The 23,465-nt window shown below is 54.1% G+C and overlaps 1 protein-coding gene across 1 annotated transcript in view; it reads right to left on the bottom strand.

Moving 5' to 3' along the window:
* The window catches only part of MYH11 (myosin heavy chain 11), a 127,721-nt gene that overhangs the window by 14,384 nt on the left and 89,872 nt on the right, over window positions 1-23,465 (bottom strand). Inside the window, exons 13-30 of the mRNA XM_040459627.1 lie at window positions 22,309-22,489; window positions 20,204-20,318; window positions 17,600-17,793; window positions 16,163-16,284; window positions 15,985-16,054; window positions 15,659-15,819; window positions 13,938-14,046; window positions 11,386-11,517; window positions 11,088-11,294; window positions 10,044-10,181; window positions 8,836-8,959; window positions 8,315-8,486; window positions 6,525-6,737; window positions 4,884-5,028; window positions 2,256-2,462; window positions 737-841; window positions 496-648; window positions 21-269 (exon numbers count right to left, since the gene is read on the bottom strand). Of these exons, the coding sequence (XP_040315561.1) occupies window positions 21-269; window positions 496-648; window positions 737-841; window positions 2,256-2,462; window positions 4,884-5,028; window positions 6,525-6,737; window positions 8,315-8,486; window positions 8,836-8,959; window positions 10,044-10,181; window positions 11,088-11,294; window positions 11,386-11,517; window positions 13,938-14,046; window positions 15,659-15,819; window positions 15,985-16,054; window positions 16,163-16,284; window positions 17,600-17,793; window positions 20,204-20,318; window positions 22,309-22,489 (2,797 nt within the window). The remainder of the gene's footprint in view (window positions 1-20; window positions 270-495; window positions 649-736; window positions 842-2,255; window positions 2,463-4,883; window positions 5,029-6,524; window positions 6,738-8,314; window positions 8,487-8,835; window positions 8,960-10,043; window positions 10,182-11,087; window positions 11,295-11,385; window positions 11,518-13,937; window positions 14,047-15,658; window positions 15,820-15,984; window positions 16,055-16,162; window positions 16,285-17,599; window positions 17,794-20,203; window positions 20,319-22,308; window positions 22,490-23,465) is intronic.

Raw genomic sequence — 23,465 nt, 5'->3', positions numbered from 1 at the left:
GACGGCCCTCCAGCCCCTACCTGATCAAACTTCTTCTGCTTCTTTTCCAGGTTGGACACCAGTTGCCGCTGGTTGTCCAAATCGACGACCAGGTCGTCCAGCTCCTGCTGAAGCCTGTTCTTGGTCTTTTCCAGTTTGTCATAAGCAGCTGCCTTCTCTTCGTACTGCTGGGTGAGGCCTTCGATTTCCTTCTGGAACCGCTTCTTGCCCTCTTCCAAGGCCTCCACGGTGCTGGCAAAGTCCTGTAGCTTCTTCTTCGAATCGGAGAGCTAAAATGACAGTGTCCGGGTTGGGGTAGAAGGAGGGCCAATGAGCGAGTCCCATCCCTGACTCCACCCTGAGAAGAGACCACCTTCTCCTCCTGGAGGAAATTCAACAGCAGGGGGAGCCAGTGAGCCAAACAAAATGGCGCCAACACTCAACCACAGCCTCTCCGAGCTCCTGAGCTACCCTTCAAGGCTTACACCTAGAAAGGCAAGGACACACGGCCAGCACCTGGATGTTCAGAGTTGAGATGTGGCGCTCCAGGTTCTGCTTGGCGTCTATCTCCTCGTCCAGCTGGTCCTGCAGGCTGTTCCTCTCGTCCTCCAGCTGGCGCAACTTGGTGGACACATTGAGTTTCTGCCGGGTTTCTTCTTGAAGCAGCTCCTACGAAATGCCATGTGGAAGTCTCAGGGAGCCACCCCCAGGAAGTCCACACCCCAGCTCCCTCTGAATCACGTGGCAGAATACCCACCTGGGTGTCCTGGAGCTGGGACCCAAGGGATGCCACATCCTTGGCCAGTTTTATGGCCTTCCCCTCAGCCTCGTTGAGCATCCCTGTGACACTCTCCACTTCATTCTGAGGGTGCCAAGAGACTGTGGTTAGAGCCCTCTAGAACAGGATCCTTATTAAGTAAGAGAAGGTCTCTCGACTCACATGATAGGCCTCGTTGTATTCACTGATTAAGAAATAGCCATGGGCTATGGGGCCTGATCATGGTAACCCCATGGCCCCCAAGGGAAGTGTAGCCCCTATAAGTTGGGAGGCCTGGCTCTAAGAACCTCTTTGAGCCCCAGACTGTATTGGCTTGTTCCTGATCCTACTAAATGGACCCTGAATCCTTGCCAAGGTTGGCAAAAATGAAGCAGCAGGTTAGAGAGTCTAGACAACTCGCCTGCTCCCTGAAGTCGGAGGGGGATGCAGATGGCACCTTTACTTCCAAAGGCCCTGTTCCCACCACCCTCTTCCTCGCCTCTACTCTTTGCCCTTTCATTGACCTTCATGCCCCAACCAGAGATGCAGACACTAAAGGTAAGAAGCCCTCTACTGAGGTATCAGTCAACCGTCCACCCTCTCCCCCTTACGAGGAGAACGTAAATCATCTTGACTCTACGTCTCCAGGACACTGCCTGTGTTACGGTAGCAGAACCCCTGCTGTCAACGGCATGTGGAAAGAAATCCTACTTAATGCTCCCCCTGCCCTCTGGTCCCAGGCTGTAAGCACACTGATTTATCAAAAGTCTGCCTGGATCCCATGAATGGACGTCAGGCCAAGTGTCTAAGTCAAAGCTAACTAAGACCAAAGACCGAGAGACCTTGTCACTGCTCAGGTCAAAACCCATCAATGACGACTAGTCGCACGGAATAAAGATGAATGTACATAGAATAGGGCCTCGAAGGCCCTGTGTCATCTGGCCACAACCTACCTCCCTCGTCCCATCTTGTACCATGTTTCCCCTGCCAGCTCAGCTTTCTGGCGTCACTTATGTGGTCTCTTCTGATTTCCCACCAACCACTGGGCCCTTGCACATGCTGTCCCCTCTGCCTGGTAGACTTCTACTTATCTCAGATGATACCTCCTTCTTCGGGAAGCCTTTCCCGACTCCTCCTCCCGCCGGCCAGACCCCGCCCCCCCAACCCCCCGCCCCAGTTACGTACAGTGTCATTTTACACTCACTCATGGAATTTTAAACGCCTTTCCCTCCACTAGGTCACAGTTCTATGGGGGCGGGGAATGTGTCTTTCTTGCTGATGTATCTCAGGGTCAAACATGGTGCATGGTCTACAGCAAATACTCATACACTTGTTAAAGGAGCAGAAGGCGGCCTTTCAAGAGTGAATTGAGGAGGGAGAAGCCCTCCTCTCCTCGAGGGACCTTACAAGAGGGAACCAACTTGCTCTGCAGCCAAAGACTTCAGTTAGCCGGGGAGAGCTTCGTCCCCACCCGCCCCAGGGATGGCTCCAAGGGCCGCTGGCCGTGCAGGCCGCTCACCTGCAGCTTGTGGACCTTGTCATTGAGCTCGGCCCGGGCCCGCTCCCCATCGCTGCACTTGGACTGCAGTTCCTGGAGCTGCACCTCCAGCTTCTTCTTCTTGTGCTCCACCTCCTGCTTCGCCTGGTTCAGGACCCGCAGCTCCCCGGCCAGGTCTGCGTTCTCCTTCTCCAGCGTCTGCTTGTTCTTGTCTAGGTTGGCCTTGGCCTGGCCGGGGAAGCACAGGGCAGGGAAGGCATTACAGCTGTGGCCAGGAAAGCGGGTTAAGAACCTAACTCTGTCACTGGTGGATCTTCCTCCTTCCCTTCCCCTCCGGTCAGGGAGGTGCAGGGACCCGTGCTTGTCCCCTCTGGGGAGAAACGCAGCAGCGCGGGGGACACACGGTCACGGTGAGACATTTTGCATTCTGTTCTGCTAAAGCTCAAAGGTTGCAAACCAGCATTCCACAAGCTACATCCAGCCTGTCGTCATGTCCCGATAGACCTATTCTTTGTTGCCAACATTTAATAAAGAAAAAATAAAACTGTATTCCAGCATCATTTAAAAAAAATGTAGTGTTGTGGGGCGCCTGGGTGGGTCAGTCGGTTAAGCTTCCGACTCTTGGTTTCTTTCGGCTAAGATGCTGATCTCGTGGTTAGGGAGTTCGAGCCCCACATCCGGCTCCGCGCTGACAGCTCAGAGCCTGCTGGGGATTCTCACTCTCTCTCTCTCTCTCAAAATAAGTTAAAAAATTTTTTTAAATAAAAAATCTAGTGTTCTCTATCATGACAGGTGGTGGTTACACAAATGCGTACGTTTGTCGAAATTAGTTGAACTATACAGTTAAAACTGATGAGTCTTACTGCACAGACCTCAATAATTCTGATTTTCAAGAAACAAGCTAGGGGCGTCTGGATGGCTCAGTCACTTAAGTGTCCAATTCTAGATTTCGGCTCGGGTCACGATCTCACATTTCAGGGGATTGAGCCCCGCCTTGGGCTCTGGGCTAATAGCACGGAGCCTGCTAGGGATGCTCTCTATGCCCCTTCCTATCTCTATCTCTCCATCTCTAAACAAACAAAAAAACCCAAGCTAAACACAAACATCCTCAGTGGGGAAGAAGTGAGAGCTTTTCCCCTAGGATCAGGAACAAGAAGGGTCTCACTCTCACCACATTTACCCAGCATAGCACCGTAAGAGAAAATGTATGTTGTGTAGTGACAATTAGCAAATCTTATTTGTCCAAAGAAGTGACACAGTGTTCAACATTAGTATTCAGCTCCCACTTAACAAGAGTCCTTTTACTCACCTGGAAGGTACGGGGGGCTCAGTCTTGCCCTGCACTTTTCAGACACTGGGCCTAAGACCCCCCTGTAGGAGGGTGGAAGACAGGGCCCGGACATCTGCATTTTAACAAAGGCCCCAGATGAAATGAACTCGTGTCTGGAAAGCATTGGAACAGTATCAGGCACATGGTCAGTGCTACCTAAGAGACTGTTGCCACTGTTCTCTTGTACAGGAAAATTGGAGCTTCTTCTAGAAGAGGCGGAAAGGCGCTCAGTAAACCCCTTCAGGGAAGAAGAGTGACCTTGGCTGGCGAGAGAAACAAACCCAAACTGCCCACAATTTTTAGGTAATGCTGTGCCCATTTAGTCTAGCTTGGGGGGGGGGGTGGATATCTAGAAAGGGCAGGGATCGGGGGAGCCATAGTGCTGAGGGGGATGCAATCAGATCTTTAGGGACACCATCCGGATGTCGCAAGCTAAACAGCTCACCCCTGGGAAGGGAAACACAAGGAAATTCTCCCAAGGGAGAAGAAGTTTTGGGTGTGAAGCATTCAGACTCGGGCTACTTAACTGCCTCGAATCCCACACACCCCAGATAGCCAAGCACGAGGGAAAAGAACGACTAAATCCAGTCATTCTCAAACTCTGCCGGAGAGCGAGCTGTTTTCCTCCAACCTGCAGGGAAATTAAGACGGAAAGAATGTTCTCCATCTTAAGCGACCCAGAAGTTGTTCTCAACTGTGGCTAAGCAACGGGGGCGGAGGGCAGGGTGTTGTAGACCCTGCCCTGGAGTGGGCAGGAGGTAGGCAGGCAGCTGCACTGCCTGGGTTCAAATCATGGCTTTGTCACTAGCTTTGTGACCTTGGGTGAGTCTCCTCACCTCTAGACACTCTTTTTTTTTAATGTTTATTTTTGAGAGAGAAAGAGCATGAGTGGAGGAGGGGCAGAGAGAGAGGGAGACACAGAATCCGAAGCAGGCTCCAGGCTGTGAGCTGTCAGCACAGAGCCTGACGTGGGGCTTGAACCCACGAACCATGAAATCACGACCTGAGCTAAAGTTGGATGCTCAACCGACTGAGCCACCCAGGCGCCCCCACCTCTAGACACTCTTGACCTCAGTTCCTTCGTGCGTAAAATGGGCTCGAGTACCTACGTCATAGGTGGATGTGAGGATTAACGGATACGTGCACGGCGCACCCTGAATAAATGCTGGCTGCCACCACTGTCATGAGGCTCTTGTGTGGTGTAGGATTCGTCTCAGCACACACCCTGATACATGGTTACGTGAAGCTGTCGGCATGATGCTGTCTCACACGTGCGCGCGCGCACACACACACACACACACACATGAATCACCACTTACCCTCTTGAACTGCTCCAACTGCTCGGTGAGTTCCTCCACCGCCTGTGTGTGCTTCTGTCTCATCTCCTGGACCTGCGCCTCGTGGGACCGGGTCTCCTCGTCCAGGGCCTTCTTCAGCACCGTCACCTCTTGTTCCCTCTTGGCCCTGGGCAGGAAGAACACGGTGGATGGCAGTCGGCCGGAAACAGGGGTTCACCTCCGACAGTGCCATGCAAAGCAACAAGAGATCTCCGGGAACCCAGAGCTGAAGTCCCCATCATCAGCCCTCCCTGGCTGTGTGACCTCGGCTGAGTCCCCTAACCTCTCTGGACCCGGCATTTCCTCAGCGGCAAAGTAAAGAGCATGTCACCTGCCCAGAAACTCTCAAGGCCAGCACAAAAATACACCAAAGGCCAATACACTCTCAAGGCCAGCAAATAAATACACAGAATACTCAAAATCGTGTTGAAAGAACATCTGTGAATTACAAAATGTTCCTCAAATAATGTTAGCTCTTACTTATTGAGCTTACTTATTATATGCCAGGCCTTGACCTAACTTCTTTTTTTTTTTTTTAATGTTTGTTTATTTTTGAGAGAGACAGGAAGCACAAGGGGGCGGGGGACAGAGAGAGAGGGAGACAGAGAATCCGAAGCAGGCTCCAGGCTCCAAGCTGTCAGCACAGAGCCCAACACGGGGCTGGAACTCACAAACGGCAAGATCATGACCTGAGTGGAAGTTGGACGCTCAACCGACTGAGCCACCTGGGTGCCCTGACCTAAGTTCTTTATAGACATCATCTCGTATAATCTTCAGAGTGACCCTTAGAGGGAGATACATTAATTTTTCCAGTTTACAGAGGAGAAATCTAAGGCCAAGAGATTCTTAGCCCGTGTTGGTACATCCACTGTGTCATAGAGCCAAAATCTGAACCCAAATGATCTGGCTTTGAGCTCGTGCATTTGAAGACTGCACCAAGGGCTTTTCTGTGTCATTGGCCAGGTGGGAAGGGGGCAGAAAACTGCTGGCTTCTAGGCCCAGGTGACAGGTGTGGCACAAAACCTGAAGTGCGGGACATCAACCTCAGAGTTAGCACAGCACCTGATAAAGGATGCACTCAAAATCCATTTGCATGTTTGTTGAATGAATAAGTGACCTACTTTCATTGAACTCAGCATTCATTATCCAACAAGTCATCTGTTTCTGTTCTGGGTTTTTTGGTTTCTTTGTTTTGGGGTGTTTTTGTTGTAGTTGTTGCTGGTGTCTGTTAGCCCGTACCAAATCTTAAGGACAAATCCAACAAATGTTATTTTAAAAATGTATCACAGGGGTGCCTGGGTGGCTCAGTTGGTTGAGCTTCGGACTCCTGATTTTGGCTCAGGTCATGATCTCCCAGCTCGTGAGTATGAGACCTGCATCGAGCTCCACACTCACAGTGCAGAGCCTGCTTGGGATTCCCTCTCTCTCTCTCTCTCTCTCTCTCTCTCTGCGCCCCTCCACTGCTCTCGCACTCTCTCTCAAAATAAATAAATAAACAAAAAAACCCAAGGCGGTAACCGTAGGGCCCAAGGAACCCTGTCATTCAGGATCCGCTCTGGGTTTGCCCCTGTTCCACCTGATGCACGCGGCGGGGTGGGGGCGGCTCTGCGGCCGGTCTCCCACCTGAGCTCCTGCTGGGTGGCCGTGCTGTCCAGCGTGTCCTCCAGCTCTGTCTTGAGCGCCTCCAGCTCCTCCCCCAGGTCCCGCTTCTGCTTCTCGGCCTTGTTTCTCGCGGCCCGTTCTGAGTCCAAGTCCTCCTGCAGGTCTGAGATGTGACTCTCCAGCTCCCGGATCTTCTTGAGAGCGTTGTTCTTCTGAGCGATTTCATCGTCCAGCCTGCCAGCGACAGACCAGCATGGTGAAGGCCCTGGGGTCTCTGGCCCCTGAGATCTCACGGCGTGGCCAAAAATTGTTTCCAGGGACCAGATAACCCTGTTCCTTGGATATCAAAAGCATGTTCCCCCCCATGTCCCCGAGACATGGTGGACCCCTTCCTGCTAGGTTGGACTGCGTGCACATTAGGACTCATCTGCGGTCCACAAACAGTGGTGTGTGTGTGTGTGTGTGTGTGTGTGTGTGCAGAGCATGGCCCCAGACTAGCAAGGCACCTAGTACACAGCAGGTGCTTAACAGATGCTTTGTAAACATCGGACAATTATTTCTCCCTAGCAACTACTCGTTTTCCTTTCTCCTCTTTGCTCTAACAGTGGCTGAGTGCCTGCTCCATGTGAAGCACGTGACCAGGTATTGCTCGGGGAGGTATTTAAACCAGGGCCCCCAGTGTGGGGGAGGCAGCAACTGTGGGTCAAGGTGGGACGGGAGAAGCCTCGTCCAAATGGCCGGGAGCACATGAGGACTTTCATGGAAGGCAGCTCCCTCCTGACGCACGGTGGAGCCGAGCTCTTGTTTTGCCGTGGTGGATGGAAAGGGAAAAGCGTGAAGAGAGGGCACAGAGGCAAGATTGCACAGGGCAGGGGGGAGGTGAGATGGTAGTGAGCTTGGGAATGGGGAGCAGTTAAGAGAGAAAGCTAGATGGTCGGCTGGGTCCGGCTGTACGTGGCGGTGGGGGGACGGGGAGGGGGCCTCTGAGCACCAGGCTAAGGAAGCCGGCCTTCCCTGCACAAGCCAGCATGGGTCTACGCCCCAGGTGATGTTTGCGGTTCATCGCCCTCGCGCCCCCCCGCAGCCCACGCTGGAAGAGATAGACCTGGCCAGGGGATCAGTGAGAAAGTTCTGGGGCTTTCACCCCAGCCCCGCCTCCACAAGACTGTGTGACAATCACGCGTTCCTTCACGTCCCCAAGCACGGCTTCCTGCTCAGTGACGTGGAGATCACAGCAGCGTACCGGCCAGGTGTGAAAGAACAAACCGTCTGGAAAGAGCCCGGCACGCAGCGAACAGGAAACCAACCCTTAGCTGGGGCTGCAAGATTCCCAGTATGAGGCATGAACCCAGCCAGGAGCTGGGAGAAGGGCAAACAGGGAATGGGGTCGCCACCCCTTCCAAAGGACTGGCGGGATCTGGGGGCTGCTGCAGCCCGGGGGCGGGGGGAGAGCGGTGGGCAAAAGTCGGGGGAGACGGGCGTTCACGGCAAGGGCCCTACGAGGGAGGAGCAGGAGGCTCATCCCGGCCTCGGACATGCCGGTGGAATGGACTCCATGGGCAACTAGAGATGACAGAGGCCTGGAGGTCTGAGGGGCAGACGCGGCGGGAGGAGGGGACACACAGAGACAGGATGGGCTTGGCGGGGACAGAAGAAAGTCAGTGGCACCGTTGTGGAAGTACAAGCAGGGCAGGGGAGGCACCCGGGAGGACGGAGGCCTGCCTGGAGGAGGAGGAAGACGGGGCCCACTGTGGCCCCCCGGGACACATGAACACAGGACGTCAGGATGCACCCCCCGCAGGCCAGGCTACCTGCTCAGGGCGGCCTGCAGCTCCTCCTCCTTCTTGGCCAGCTGCATCTTGAGCTCCGCGATCTGTGCCTGCAGGTCCGCTATCTGCTCGTGGAAGTCACTGGCCTCGCCCTCGAGCTTCCTCTTCAGCTTCTCCAGCTCCTGCCGACTCTTCTCCTCCTTCTTCAGCCGCACTGTGACAAAGCCAGGGGCCCCCTCAGGAGGCGGCAGCTACCAGAAAGGCGCCCGGAGGACAAGCCTTTCTGCTCGGGCAGTTCGCACGCACGCACACACACACACACACACACACACACGCACGCACGCACCCGGCCCTACAGGTAACTGTCACGGCCCAGACTGCTATCTTGTAGCAAGAAAGTCAGTGCTGATGAAAAGCGCCTTGACGATTACTGGCGTATTGGCCGCGGGAGCCTGGGGAGGGTTGCACCTCTCCTGAAACAACGTGCCACACTCAGATCTGCTCTCTGATCTTCCCAGCTTTACCACGTCCATTTGAAACCCTGTTGGGGGTGGCTGGGTTACCTTCCAGTTCTGAAATCATAGATTCGTGCTTGTTTTTTAGCTTGGTAAGGTTCTTGGCCTTTTCCTCCTCTTCTGCAAGATTTGTGGTTAAGTCACTAATCCTCTCTTCGAGGAGTTTTCGCTCCTTTTTGGGAAAAGAAAGAGAAATATCGGTGGCTTTTTTTGTTTCTCTTCTGCAAGACGGGCCTTTCACTTTTAATAATTTCCAGGTCAACAGTTGGCAGGGAACCCCCCATGACTACCAAGTGCCACGTCGAGGTTTAAAATGATAAAGAGAAGTTCCTTAACAGTAATTCCCTATAACCCAGTCACTTCTCATCTCGTGGGACCTCTGCCCCTCCTACTTCATGTTCCGGGCAGGCGTGCCCTCTTCCCTTATGAGCACATGTCAGCTGTTCTCTGCCACAGGGACTATGCACAGATAGGACTATCTGTTGAGCTGTTCCTCCACTCCCCTTCCAGCCTCTCTTCATCTGTCAGGTTCCCACTTTGATGCCGCTTCCTCCAGGAAGCCTTCCCTGAATGCCTGGTTTCCATCCCTCAGTGCTTATTTTTACAATATGATGAACCTCCTTCAGAAGCCTGACTGTGATGGTCATTAATGGTTAGGTGTATGATTATCTATTTTCTGCCTCACTAGAGTATGAGCCCTGCCAGGGCAGCGCCCTCCTTCACCATATAGGCCCTGCGCCCAAAACAGGGCCTGGCTCATGGCAGGTGGCCAGCTGACATCTAGCTCAAAGAACTAAAGGGAGCCCAAACTCGGTGGGGCTGGGGAGTGGTTATTGCCTAGGGGGGGCCTGCACACTGCAGTTTACATGGGGACTTTTGGGCACTGCAAGTCCCCATCCCAGAAAGCCCTCAGTCCCAGACGAAGCAGGACAACCGGTCACCCTATTACGGACTGGAAGCAGTCCATGAGAATGAGGGAGAGGCCCCCAAGAGTCAGGCACACGTGGCTGCCTTTGCACACCCAGGGGGGCTCCACTGGCATGGAGTTTCTGAGACCCGGTGCTGGTGGGACCACTGGGGACCCCGTCCATGGCCCGCCGGTATCTGGATGGCAGTCAGGAGGCCGCCTCCCGCTGCCAAAGCCAGAGCCCTCTGCGTGGCCTCCGGCGTCTTGTATTTGGCCCGAAGGGGCAAGTATCCGGAGCCCTCGGCCCCGCGGAGCCTGCCGTGTTAACGCAGACGCTGGCCCCACTCACTTTGGACAGCTTGTTGTTCTGATCATCCATGACCAGAATATCGTCCTCCAGTTTCTTGATCTTGGCCTCGGCTGTGACCTTCTCGAGCTGTAACTTCTGCCTCGCAGCTTCCTCCTCCTCCAGCTGCTCCTCCAGGTCCTTGGTGGGGGAAGGGGAAAAAAAATCACAGCCTCGCTCACCCTAGAGTCCCTTCCTCAGAGCTCTGGGGACTGACCCACCCAGAGGCTGGGCCTCCTCGCCCCTGTGCTCTGCGGTCTCCTTTTACTGGAAATACAAGTTTTGGGAAACCACTTGGCTTCACGGGGCCTCAGTTTTCCCCGTCCGTCAAACGGGAACAGTAGATACCGTGGCCGTTTCAAACTATGTCCACAAATTCTTTGGTCCTCTCCCCTTCAGCGTGGGCCGGACTTAGCAAAGTGGTTCCAACAGATAAAATCGGGAAGAAGCCGTGGAGTGTAACGCCCGACATTAGGCTCTACGAGGCACTGTGCTCTCCTCTCCGCTTCCCTCTCCGGATGCACCCCTCCTTGCAGGGGAGCCAGCTGCTCTGCAGTGAGGACCCTCCGGCAGCCCCAGGGAGCAGCCCCCAGGTGAGGGACGGAAGCCTCCTGCTGACAGCCACGGAGTGAGCCTCATGGATGGAGGGGGTGGGGGGGTTCTCCAGCCCTGGGCTCCCGTCCCAAGTGCAGCCTCGTGACAGACCCTGAGCCAGAACCTCCCGGCCGGGCCGCTCGTAGACCCCTGACCCTGTGACACAACGGCTGCTAAGTTCTGGGGGGCTTCCTCCCGCAGCGATGGCTAACTGATGCGCCTGCCCCTCACGTGGGGTTGTGCCTGAGAAGGTTTTCATGGGCGGAGTGCCGGGCGGAAGAGAGTGGGGGGGCCTGCCTTCAAGTCCCCACCCTGGCCATGTGGCCTCGGGCAGACGGCCATTCCTCTCCAACCCCCGGTCCCCACACCTGGCCAACGGGGACACGCGGGACCCTGCGGTGAGGGCCAAGCGATTTGGCCCCCCCGCCGCGGGCGGCCCCCACGGGGCCTTACCAGCATCTGCTGGGCCATCTTCTTCTTCTCGGCCTGCAGCTGTTGGCCCCGGTCTTCCTCCTCCTCCAGGCGGGCCTCCATCTCGTGCAGGATCTCCTCCAGCTCCTGCTTCTTAGCCGCCAGGCGCACCCGCATCTCCTCGGCCTCGGCGTACAGCTCCGTCTCGGCCTGCAGCTGCTCCTGGAGCAGGCTCTTCTCCTCGGCCAGCTGCCCGCGGGGAGAAGGCAGGCGGCGGCTGAGCCCCGTGGGGGCGCGCCCGGCCGGCCGCCCGCAGCCCCAGACGCGCCCTGCCCGCTACCTGCGTGTGCCTCTGCTCCAGCTCCTTGAGCTCGCTCTCCGCCTTCTTCTGCAGCTCCTTGGTCTTCTGCAGCTCGTCCTCCTTGGCCTGCATCTCCTCCTCCTGCCGCGTCACCTGCAGCAGCGGCTTCACCTGCGCGCACGCGGGCACGCGTGAGCTGCGCTCAGCACACGAGGGACGGGCTCCCGTCGCGACCGAGATCGCGCTCCGCCACCAGGGGCGGGCGTACCCCGGCCTGCACCCCCCCCGGGGGGGACCCCCGGGAACTCCCGGGGACCCCGGCGACAACTAGCGCGCAGAGATCTGGGACGCCGCCGCATGTTCTAGAACGCACGGGGACGACCGCCAGAACACAAGACGGTCCATCCCCGGACACCCACGGTGCCGAGGCTGGGAAACCATCAACTAGGGCAACCGAGAAAGGCACCGAGCGTCAAGGAAAAAGTCTCCCCTTCTCCCATGCAGTCCCTGCCCAGAGAACGTTACTGCGGACAAACCAACATGTTTCCTTCCGAGGGGAAAATGAGAAAAAAGAAAAAAAATCTCCCACATCCTACCCCCCCATCAAGGTCGTTACGGGCGTTATCGGCACTTCCCGCCAGCCTTTTACCAAATACACCCTAGATCATGCTGCCCAATTTTATATGCTGCTTCCATTACTTTAAACTGTAAGGTGGTTATTATTATTATTATTACCCCATGCCCTTCTATCATCTTGACAACTTTCTTTTCTGATAGCTGTCATTTTTGTCGAACACAAGTGGTGAGGGGCACCTGGGTAGCTTAGTCAATTAAGTGTGCAACTCTTGATATGGGCTCAGGTCATGATCTCACGGTTTGTGGTTTCGAGCCCCACGTTGGGCTCTGCATTGACAGTGTGGAGCCAGCTTGGGATTCTGTGTCTCCCTCCCTTTCTGCCGCTCCCTTGCTCATGTGCACTCTCTTTTTCTCCCTCAAAAATACGTAAAGAAACATTAAAAAAAAAAAAAAAGTGGGAGGGCGCCTGGGTGGCTCAGTCTGTTGAGTATCTGACTTTGGTTCAGGTCACAATCTCACAGTTGGTGAGTTTAAGCCCTGCATTGGGCTCTGTGCTGATAGCTCAGAGCCTGGAGCCTGCTTGGGATTCTGTGTCCCTCTCTCTCTCTGCCCCTCCCCCACGGGAGCTCTGTCTCTCTCTCTCTCAAAAATAAACACTAAAAAAAAAAGTGGTGAGAGAGGACATCCTTGTATCATTCCTGACCTTAGGGGAAAGCTCTCAGGTTTTCTCCATCAAGTATGATGTTCACGGAGGGTTTTTCATATAAGGCCTTCATTATATTGAGGTATGTTCCCTCCAACCCTACTTTGTCGAGGGTTTTTAGACAGCCATCATTTTTAAGAGTTAAAAATATTCTATTGAATTAATGAGTCTGCTGGGGCTGGACACTGGCATTTTGCTATTTTAAAGTTTCTTTTTAAAATTTATTTATTTATTTTGAGAGAGACAGAGACAGCATGAGTGGGGGAGGGGCAGAGACAGAGAGAGAGAGAGAGAATCCCAAGCAGGCCCTTCACTCTCAGCACAGAGCCTGATGTGGGACTCGAACCCACAAAACTGTGAGATTATGACATGAGCTGAAAGCAAGAATAGGACGCTTAACCAACAGCGCCACCCGGGTGCCCTGACATTTTGCTATTTTAACAAGGCCATAACAAATACCCTGAATTTCTGGTTTTATTTCAGATGGCTTCCTTAGGACAGTGTTTCAGAAGTCAGGTCAATGAAGATGAACCTTTCCAAGAAGAAGCTTCCCCTTCCTGTTCTTCCCTAGGCTGACTCCTGACTCCTTGTGTTCAAGCCCTCACCTGGCCCCAGGGAATCCCGTTGTGTAGACTTTGGCTCCTTCCCTCCACTTATCCCACTTCACCTTTAGGTATTTATTTCCGTGTTTATCTGCTCCCTGTCTGCTCGCCCACTCAACTAGAACATTCATGAGACCAGAGCCCATGATGTCTCTTCCCCCCTGCGGTACCCCCAACACCTCGCACATGCCTGGAACACAACGGGAGCTCGATCAATATTGCTCGACGAAAAAGCTTTGTGCCAATTTTCTCACTCAAGGGCACGTAAGAGGAGGCTGTGTCTGTCACACACTGTCTGTCACCACTTGGCACAACCGTTTGTGACAGCTAGTGACCCGGCAAGAACAAGTTTTGTCCCCAGAGGAGCACACAGTGGATACCCCAACAACCTGGAAGGATCTCCAGGGGAGGGTGCTTTGTGAAAAAGCCAGTCCCCACGATGACATACCGGAGGGCTCCATTTATGTAACGTTCTAGAAATGGCCACATCACGGTAACGGAAAACGGATGAGCGCTGACGGGACAATGGCGGGGAAGTGGGTGTGGCCATAAATGAGCCACGCGAGGGGGTCCCTGCGGTGATGGAAATGCTCTGGATCACAGCCAAGGTCATTCAAGGTCAACAGCCCCGCTTCGGGAGCATCTGGAGGGGACAGCCCAGGCTGAGCGTCCCCAGAGTGGGGCGGGGGGGCGGGGAGCGGAGCACTCACTTTGGTGAAGAGCCTCCACCACTGCCAATTCCTCAGCTTGAGGTAGGCCGCGCAGTTCCTCTGAATCACCTTCATGGCTGTCAGCTGTTGCTGCCGCTTGGCAAAGGCCCTGGGGAGACGGAAGGGGACGTCGTGAGGAGCCCTGGGGGGCCCGGCACCCGCCTCCCCGTGTTGTCCACGGGGTCCTGTCCCGCAGCATCCTGAAAGCAAGACGCATCTGCTGGGCATGTGGTTTTGTGACTCGTGTGGGGACATCCCCCCCATTCTCTCCAGCTCAGGTTCTTTATATATATATATATATATATATATATATATATTCTTTATATATGTATATGTTTATTCATTTTTGAGAGAGTCTGAGTGGGCAAGGGGCAGAGAGAGAGGGGCAGAGAGGATCAAAGTAGGCTCTGCACTAATAGCAGAGAGCCTGATGTGGGGCTTGAACCCACGAACAGTGAGGTTATGACCTGAGCCCAAGTCGGATGCTCCACCGACTGAGCCGCCCAGGCGCCCCTCTCCCACTCAGATTCTTCGGGAAGCTCCGAGCATCAGCACACGCACGTTGTCTGGGCACAGACCATTTAACTAATCTGGAGGCCAGAGCCTTGCTCCTTCATGGGCCAGGAAAACCCCAGCTCACAAAATAGCCTGGACTCGGGACGGTGGTCCAAACTACACCAAGGAAGGCCATTCCTACACATCTCCAACCGTCCCGTGTCTTCCCCAAAGCTGAGTGTCTGACAGACCTCTTCTCTCCTTCGGGTGCATTTTGGAAATCTCAAATCTGACACCGAACCAGCGCTCTTCCTGTTTAAGGGCTGCTGGGTCTGTGAAACCACAGCACAGAGAGCTCCTTCCTCTTTCCCCTGCTCGGCCGCCATCTTGAAACACGGGTGAACTCTCTACCTAGTGAGGCTGGGAGGAGCGGCATCAGAGAATTTAGTTATGAAATTCAACAACAGAGGTCTGTCCCTGGACTGCAAGCTCCCCACTTCTGGCCTTGCCTGTCTTGGATCCACTCGGCAATGACGCAGCCCAACACTATCAGGGCTCTGCCGATAAGAGCGTGGTCTGTACGTCGTGGTAACACACGCCCTGGATAGAGAGCCAGTCTGCCAGCCCTGTTGTCGTCCTCTTTGGGATGTGAGTTTCCTTGAGGAACCTCAGCCCTCACGCAGACCCCAGGCTTCACAATCGTCCAAGACTCTGCCTTATGAACCCCTTTCGGACATGGGGCTACGGATGCAGCCCGACACTCTTTCCTCAGATTCTTTACCACATTCTCACACTTCTCACACGATAACCAGGCCCTGCTCTCAGCTCTCTTCATGCCACACTTCATGGACTCCTCACTGACAACCCCATGGGGCAGGTGGGAGTATCCTCATTCTCCAGTGGAGAGACCTGAGCCTCAGAGAGAGAGAGAGAGAGAGAGAGAGAGTAACTTGCCCAAGGTTCACCAGCAAGTAAGTGGGGAGCCACATCTAAAACTCCAAGGCCACGATCTTACCCCCTTCCCCGCCTGCCCTTGTGACTAGTGCGTGTCTCTAAAGCCGCACCATTTCTGTCTCTGCCACCAAAAGCAGCCAGTCAGTCACGGATGCCTCCGAAACTACACCGTCTCGTAGAAGCAGGGAAGCAGGACACGAGGCCCGAGAGCCTCTGGGAGTGTGCGCGTCTGGGCTGTTTGCCAGGAGGCGATACAGCATGGGGGTCCTTACTTTCTGGCCAGGTAGCCGCGACACATGGCCTGGAAAGCCATGATGACGTCGGTGATCTTCAAGTCTCGTTCCTCTTCCAGATGGGCCAGGACCCCCGTTCGGAAGAAGATTTTGCTCTGCCCGATTCTGTACAAGTTGGGGTCGAGTTCCAGGGCTTTGATCTGGAGGAAGAAAGGGGGACAGGTGTTCCTATTCTCGGCTGGGACACGGGGCCTACGTGAGGCATGTTAAGGAGGGTCCCGCCCCCCACGAGCTCCTGGCGACGCCACCAGGGGCCGGGAGGTTTGCCGTCGGACTTCTGGGGAGGGGCTGGGGGCAGGGCTCACCATGAGAATGCAGGCCTGCTTCCCGTCCATGAAGCCTTTGGGAATGGCGTTGGCAGCCAGGATCTCGTAGCTGGAGACACAGGGCGGGTGTCACTGACCCAACGCCTCCCCTCCCCCCGGCCTGGCTCACACGGCCCCTGCACCCGCACCCCACCCCGTGCCTGCCCGGCGGGCTCACCGCTGGCGAAACTCCTGGAAGACGATCCTGTTGGGGAAGCCCTGACGGCAGATGCGGATGCCTTCCAACACCCCGTTGCACCGCAGCTGCTCCAGCACCAGAAAGGCGTCCAGCTTGCCCGACTGTGAGGACAGGGAGGCCAGTGGACCCCTGGGGCCGGGACTCCGGGAGCAGCAAGCCCCAAATCTCAGGCCTGGGGTCCCACCTCATCAGGCCCACAAGAGGTCTCTCTGGTTCTTGGTGACACCAGCATCATGTGGCTGGACACTGCGGCTTCCTCCTCGTCACCTCTCCTTCCTCAGTTCTACAGCAGCGACCTCCCAAAGAACTCCCAACGGACCCGCTTCTCTCCACTGCCATCCGCTCACCCCCAGAGCACCCCGCCTGCTTCCCACTGTTGTCTTGCCTCCCCCCTGCAACCTCTCATACCCCTTCTCTAACGTCAGTCAGGTCATGACATACCCCTGCTTTCAAAAGCCCCCGGTGGCATCCTCTGGAAGGAAGGCCAAGCCCGGGGCAACCCACAAGGACCAGCCCCTGCCAAGTGATTCAGCCCTGTCTCTCCCCAATCCCGGCCTCACACCATCACACGTCCGCATGAAACAACGACCTACCTAGTGTTTCCCTACCTAGACCCTTCGTTTCTCAACTCACATCTTTGCTTCTGCCGGTCCCTCTACCTAGGATGCCTGCCCCACCTCACCAAGGGGATCCCTCCTCCTTCCGGAGGCAGGTTTCTCCGAGCCCTGAGGCTGGAGTGGAAGCCCAGCTACACGTTGTTCTCATAATTTACCATGTTACACTGTGAGAGCAGCTCATTTGTCTCTCTCTCCCACTGGATCTCGCATAACATCAGCACCACTGGCACCCGGGGCTGGACTGGTCTCTGCTTTTCCATCCATGAGGGCCGCCCGGTGCACCACAGGGTGTTTAACAGCATCCCTCCCTGGCTTCTATGCACTGGATGCAAACAGCAGCTCCCTCCCAGTTATGACAACCAACAGTGTCTTCAGACATGGCCAAACGTCCCCTGGGGGACACGACCGCCCCAGCCGAGCACCCCTGCACTAGATCACGATGCGAACCTGCAGGCAGGGACTGCAGTTCATCCAGCACCGTATCCCCAGCATCTGACACAGGTGCAGCTCAGTAAATATTGACTGGAATAACGAACGCGTGAGGGACCTGATGCCCTGGCCAGCAACTCCAGGGCTGAAAGCCCCTTCTGTTCCCTTGCTTTCCTTTGTCTCCAGGATGCGGAATGGGTACCAAATTCAGACAACCTGCCTCCCATGTCAGACGGAGCCCTTGGGGTATGGAGGGAAGCTTTCTTCCTGCCCCTTTACCCGGGTCTGCTTCTCCCTTTCCCAAAGCTGCCGGACGCTAGCCCCAGGGAGGACCTTCTGCCCACCCAAGGAGCCGGGCAGGGGGCCTCACCCTCTTCTCGTGGTTGGGGATGATGCAGCGCACAAAGTTGGGTGTGGTGTTGCGCAACGTGGTCATCAGCTTCCCCAGCTGCTCTTTGTACAGCTGCCCCACCGTGCGGAACATGCCCTTCTTGGTCTTGGAGGCGCTGGGCAGTGAGCTCTCGGTCATCTTGGCCATCTGGTCCAGGCCCACAATGCGGTCCACTGTGGGGCACATTAATGTTGGTGTCAGCCTCTGGCCCACCCAGGAGCCCTCAACCCCCCACAACAGGCCAGAAGACCAGAGTGTGGAGACCCCAAGTCCTCTGCTCCCTCCTGGGGAGCACCACCCCCTTCTTTCCTTTGCTAGCCAACACCTTTCCTCTGGCAATAGGTAAAGGGAGGTGTGCAGAGGATTGCTTTCTGTGTATTGTCTAGTTGGGAAATCCTGAAAGCCCCTGAAAGCCCAAATTCTCTCTGATGTTGTCACAGAGACCCGGGAATAAATCCTGCTCATGCCATGGTCTTGGCCTGGGGCCATTTTGTGCCTCAGTTTCTCCTTCTACAAAATGGGGGTAGTAACAGCATCTACTTTACAGGGCAGGAGTAAGTGAATAAGGCATGGAGAGCATTTACCCCTCCTGCCTGCCTTCAGTCCTTCATCTACCAACAAATGTTTTTTGAGAGCCTATTATGTGCCAGGCCCCGTGGATATAGCCATGAACAAAGACCCTGTGTCTCTACACACACACACCCCAGCCCATACTCTACACATATTCTAATGGAAAGAGAAGGATAAATGTTATGTATACAAGCAATATTCTAAGTGGTGAGGCATGCTTAGAAAGATAAAGCAGCATAAAGGGGGAAAGAGAGTGATGGGCGTGATCTCTCTGATAAGTTATTTGAGCAAAGGCCTAAAAGAAGTGAGTGAGTGATCCGGTAAATATCCATAAAAATAATATTCTGGGCAGAAGATGTAGTAAGTATTCCAAGGTAGGAATCTGGAACATTTACAAATGCTCAACAAAGAATATGTGGTGGTGTTATTGCAACCACCAGAAGGTTCTTTTTCTTTCAGAACAGAAGGAGAGACTTCACCAGCCCAGTGGGTCCCGCGCATGCCAAGCTCAAACCACTGGCATTGCTATGAATTGCCCTTAAAGCGCTGCTCATGCTGCACCCCATGAATTTTGCTAAGTTGTGTTTTCATTTTTATTTAGTTCAAAGCATTTTTAAATCTCTCTTGATAAATAACACACAACAAGAAATTTCTTCTCTGAGTCACCTGTTACTTAGAAGTGTCTTGTCTAATCTCCATGGACACAGGGATTTTCCAGCTACCTTTCTCTTACTGATTTCTGGTTTGAGTCTATGGTGGTCTAAGAGCAGACACTGTATGCTTTCTATTCTTTCAGATTCATTAAGGTGTGTTTTACGGCCCCGAATGTGGTCTATCTTGGTGGCCATTCCATGTAAGCTTGAGAAGAATGTGTATTCGTCCATTGTTGGATGAAGCCGTCTATAGAAGACAGTTATATTCAGTTGGTTGATGGTGGTTCAGTTCAACTCCATTGGCATTAAGATGCCCCATTTCTGTTCCTTGTACTCAGGCTCCATGTAATCAAGTCTTGTCTCCTGCAAGACTTTGGGCTCCTTGAGAGAAGGACCTTGCTGGGTTGGTCAGGAATCCCAGGGGGAGATGCCATTACCCCATCCCAGGGCCTGGTACATGGTGAGCATTCAGGAGACATTTGGCACAGCAGACCCCCATGTGCAGAATTCTCTACCACACTAAAATCAAGGGTGGCTGGTCCTATAAGCCCAACACCCACAGGCTCTGTGCCAAGGACAGAATTTGCTGTGGGCACCAAGGTCCAGGAACAAAAGAAGAAAAGCCCACTGCCCCTAACAGTCATCACAGCAGCTGGCATGTACTAAGCCTTTCCTATGGGTGTGGCAGGTGCTCAGCCCTTCACATGGATTATCTCTTCACTGGTTCTCAGAGGCAACCAAAGTGTGGTGCCCAGAGCATCAGCAGTAGAACCTAGGAATGTGTTAGCAATGCAAATTCCCAGGCCCCACCTAGACTTGCTGAGTCAGAACCTCCCGGGTACGGCCCAGCAGTCTGAGTTTTGACACGTCGCCCTGGAGGTCCTAATACATGCTCAAGCTTGAGCCTCTGGTCTAATTCTACCCTCGCAATAATCCTAGGAGAGCTGGGAACTATTGTCATCTTCCGGGTTTTACTAAAGAGGACGCTAAAGCTTAGTGATGTCAAGAGACTTGTCCAAGATCACACAGCTAGTGCAGGGCAGAGACAAGACTGTCTTTGTGGCTCCAGATGGGAACTCGCCATGACCCCTGCACTACCGTTTCCTCTATTACAGCCTGTGCCTTGATTTAAGACCTTCCCCCTGGGGTCCAGGTGTGGGATTGAGGGGTCAGGGGTCACCACTCAGGAAGTGGCTCAATGTGTCAACAAGTCATCCCCGACACCCGCCCACACTGCCCTCTCCCCACCCCACACAGGCCCACCCATCCTGGGAGGAGGCGTGGGAACAGGCCAGGGGTAACTGCAAGGAGGTAGAGGACTTGGCATCCAGTCCTCCAGCGCCAGTAGGCAGGGCCTCACCGTCCTTCCACAGGTCGGCCACAAACTTGTCCGAGGAGGCATTGAGGAGGGAAGTCACGTTGTCATTCAGCGGGTCCATGTTCTTGGTCAGCCAGGCACTGGCATTGTAGTCCACCTGCCAAGGATCCCACCACTGGTCAGGTGTTTCTGCTTCAGTTACAAACTAAGGGCAGGGCCCACGGCCTCCTGTTTCCCTCCCGGATCCTCCCAGGTCAGAGCGGAAATGGCATTAGAGCCGCCATGATGGGAATCCGCAAACACCAATGGAGAGACTGATAGATCAGTATGTTAAAGGGCCCTGCGCATGGTGGGGCATCAGCCAACAGTAGCCATTGCCGAGCTATCCTTGCCTTCTCTTAGCAAGTTTCTGGCAGCCTCCTTTCTCCAGAGCCCGGAAGGACGGCTGTGACCTCCTAAAGGTGTAGGGCTTTGGGGGATGGCAAACACTCTCCCTCACACCCAAAGATCTTCTCTCATGTGGAGAAGACCGGGCAACAATTAAATTACATTTGAGGATCTTATTTCCCATCTGTGATGAATGTAGTTTGGGTAACTTGGAGATTCTGATATACGGATATAAAGAAAAAGGATACATAGAGCTTTTTAAACTCCTAACTTGAACACTGACAGTGGCCCAACTCTTGATGCTATTATTGTGACTATGAAATGGAAAGAACTTGTAAAATAACTCTGGTGGGTTATTACGGGACGTGGGTTATGATGATGATAGCCAGGCCTGATGGGAGAGGGGACTAAAAACTATCACTTGGAAAGTAGGGAAAAGAAAAGTGTTACTCTAGGTGCTTAAGGGAACGTACACTCCCTTGAATATAAGGTAGGAGTTGGCAAGCGTTTTTGGTCCAAGGCCCAGATAGTAAATGTTTTCAGTTTTGTAGGCCACAACTTCTTTGTCACATACTGTCACAAGCCATCAGAGACATTATGTAAATTAATGGACGTGGCTGTGTGCCAGTAAGACTTTATTTACAAAAACGGGCTGTGGGCCAGATTTGGCACATGGGCCGTGGTTTGCCAACCCCTGGTATAGGGCATTGCCTGTTTGTATGCGGCAGTTGGGGGCGGGTAGGGGAGAGAGAATAAAATACTCAGATTCTGCAAGCCAGACTAAGATGTGTCTTTTTTTTTTTTTAATTTTTTTTTCAACGTTTATTTATTTTTGGGACAGAGAGAGACAGAGCATGAACGGGGGAGGGGCAGAGAGAGAGAGGGAGACACAGAATCCGAAGCAGGCTCCAGGCTCTGAGCCATCAGCCCAGAGCCCGACGCGGGGCTCGAACTCACGGACCGCGAGATCGTGACCTGGCTGAAGTCGGACGCTCAACCGACTGCGCCACCCAGGCGCCCCTAAGCTGTGTCTTTTCTACACTATCCAGGACCCTCAGGAGCCATGGGCGAAGGTCCTATATATTTACAGCTATCAGATGATGATCATCATTATGAAGGAGGAGGAGGAAGAGAGAAGTAGGGAGGGAGGGAGAGGAGGAGAAAGAGGCAGAGGGGAAGTGGAGGAAGAAGAAGAAGGAGGAGAAGGAGAAGAAGGAGGAGGAGAAGGAGAAGGAGGGGAAGAAGAAAAAGGAGGAGGAGGAGGAAGAGGAGAAGGAGGAGGAGGAGGAGGCGGAGGGGGAGGCGGGGGAGGACGAGGACGACGCGGAGGAGCAGGGGGAGGAGGGGCAGGAAAACAACCATCATCTATTTCCCTGGACAGCACAGGCATGTGATAGGAAACTCAAGGCTGTGATAAGGGAGACTTTTGTTGGAAGGGTGTGAAGGTGTGTTTATTGGCCATCCCATCCCAGCTGGCCCTTCCTGTTGGGTTTAAGTTGTAGCGGGAAGGATTCAGAGTCTACGCAAGAAAGAATTACCTGTCTACCTTGGTTGGAATAGGTTACAGAGATTAGAATAGATATACAATTATGTCTTAGGACATATACCTCTTACAGACACTCAGACAAATCATACATAGGACTCGCTTGGATTGATTTACACCAGATGCCTTTGGGCTCTGCCATTCCCTAACTACTCCCACTCTGACACCCCGCCTGGTCCCCGGGGACAGGGAGAGCCCTGGGGCCCATGGCTGGTACCTTCCCGGCATAGTGGATGATGGAGAACTCTGTTTTGTCCTTGAGCTGCTTGGGCTTCTGAAACTTGGGGTGGTTGCCCTGCTCCGTGCACAGCTTCTCCACGAAGGACTTGTCTGTGGCTTTAGGGAACCAGCACTCCTCGTCCAGCAGGGCCAGCACACCCGGAGGGTTGTTCTGTGGAAAGCAGGGAGGGTGGGATCACAGCTAGGGGGCTCAAGCCTCGGGCTTGCCAGAAAGAGCCGGCCGCTGAAACGCACCGTAGGCAGCCCCTACCTCTGTGACCGTATCTGCCTACAAAGTCGGATTTATGCCTCCCACACCTACAAGTCTATCCTCAGATGGCCCTGTGGCCGATGGACCCACACTGAGGACACAAGGGCAGGCGCCAACAGAACGTGTGCAATTCTGCCCCCTCGTGGACAGTACACGCGGAACAGCACAAAGATCTCAGGCTTGAATTTGATGCTTTGCATATAAATTCACCTCAGGGTTCTTCTCTGTGGCCCAGACAGGCCAGGAGCACAGCCAAATTCACACCTGCCATTCACTTTGCTAGAAATGGTCTTCACTTCGCTAGAGAAGTATTTCTTTTCTTTTTAATGTAAGCTCTACACCCAACGTGGGGCTTGAACTCATGACCCCCCGAGATCAAGAGTCACATGCTCCACCGACCCAGCCAGCCAGGCACCCTGAGAACTATTTCTTCACTGCTCTGTCCAAAGCAGGCCTCCTTAAATCATTCTCCGCAGAGGCCTTATCAGAGAAGCTTTAGTGGCTTTCTTTGTCTGTCTTGTTTCTTGGTCTACTCCTTCAGGAAGGGCAGGGACTATGTCCATCTTGTTCATGGTTACATCTCCGGCCCCTAAGAGAGGGCCCGGCACAGAATAGGTGCTCAGTAAATAGTCATTCAACAGTGACTTAGTGTGCACCTACTGTGGCCATGGTTCTAAGGAGTTGGGGATCCATCAGTGAGAAAAACAAAGACCCTGCCTTTGGGAATGAATGAGTCAGAGAGGGGGAAGACAAGGAAGGGAATAGGGAGAGGAGAGGAGAAAAGGCAGAAGGGAGGGGAGGACAAGGGAGGAGAAAGGAAGGGAGGGGAGGGGAGGGGAGGGGAAGGGAAGGAGGGAGGGGAGGAGAGGGAAGGGGAAGGGAGG

The sequence above is a fragment of the Herpailurus yagouaroundi genome, unplaced genomic scaffold, assembly GCF_014898765.1.
Source record: "Herpailurus yagouaroundi ecotype Mexico unplaced genomic scaffold, PumYag 222, whole genome shotgun sequence".
In the NCBI taxonomy this organism is placed as follows: domain Eukaryota; kingdom Metazoa; phylum Chordata; class Mammalia; order Carnivora; family Felidae; genus Herpailurus; species Herpailurus yagouaroundi.
Note: the sequence above shows the minus strand (reverse complement) of the source record. Positions and strands in the feature narration are given on the sequence as shown.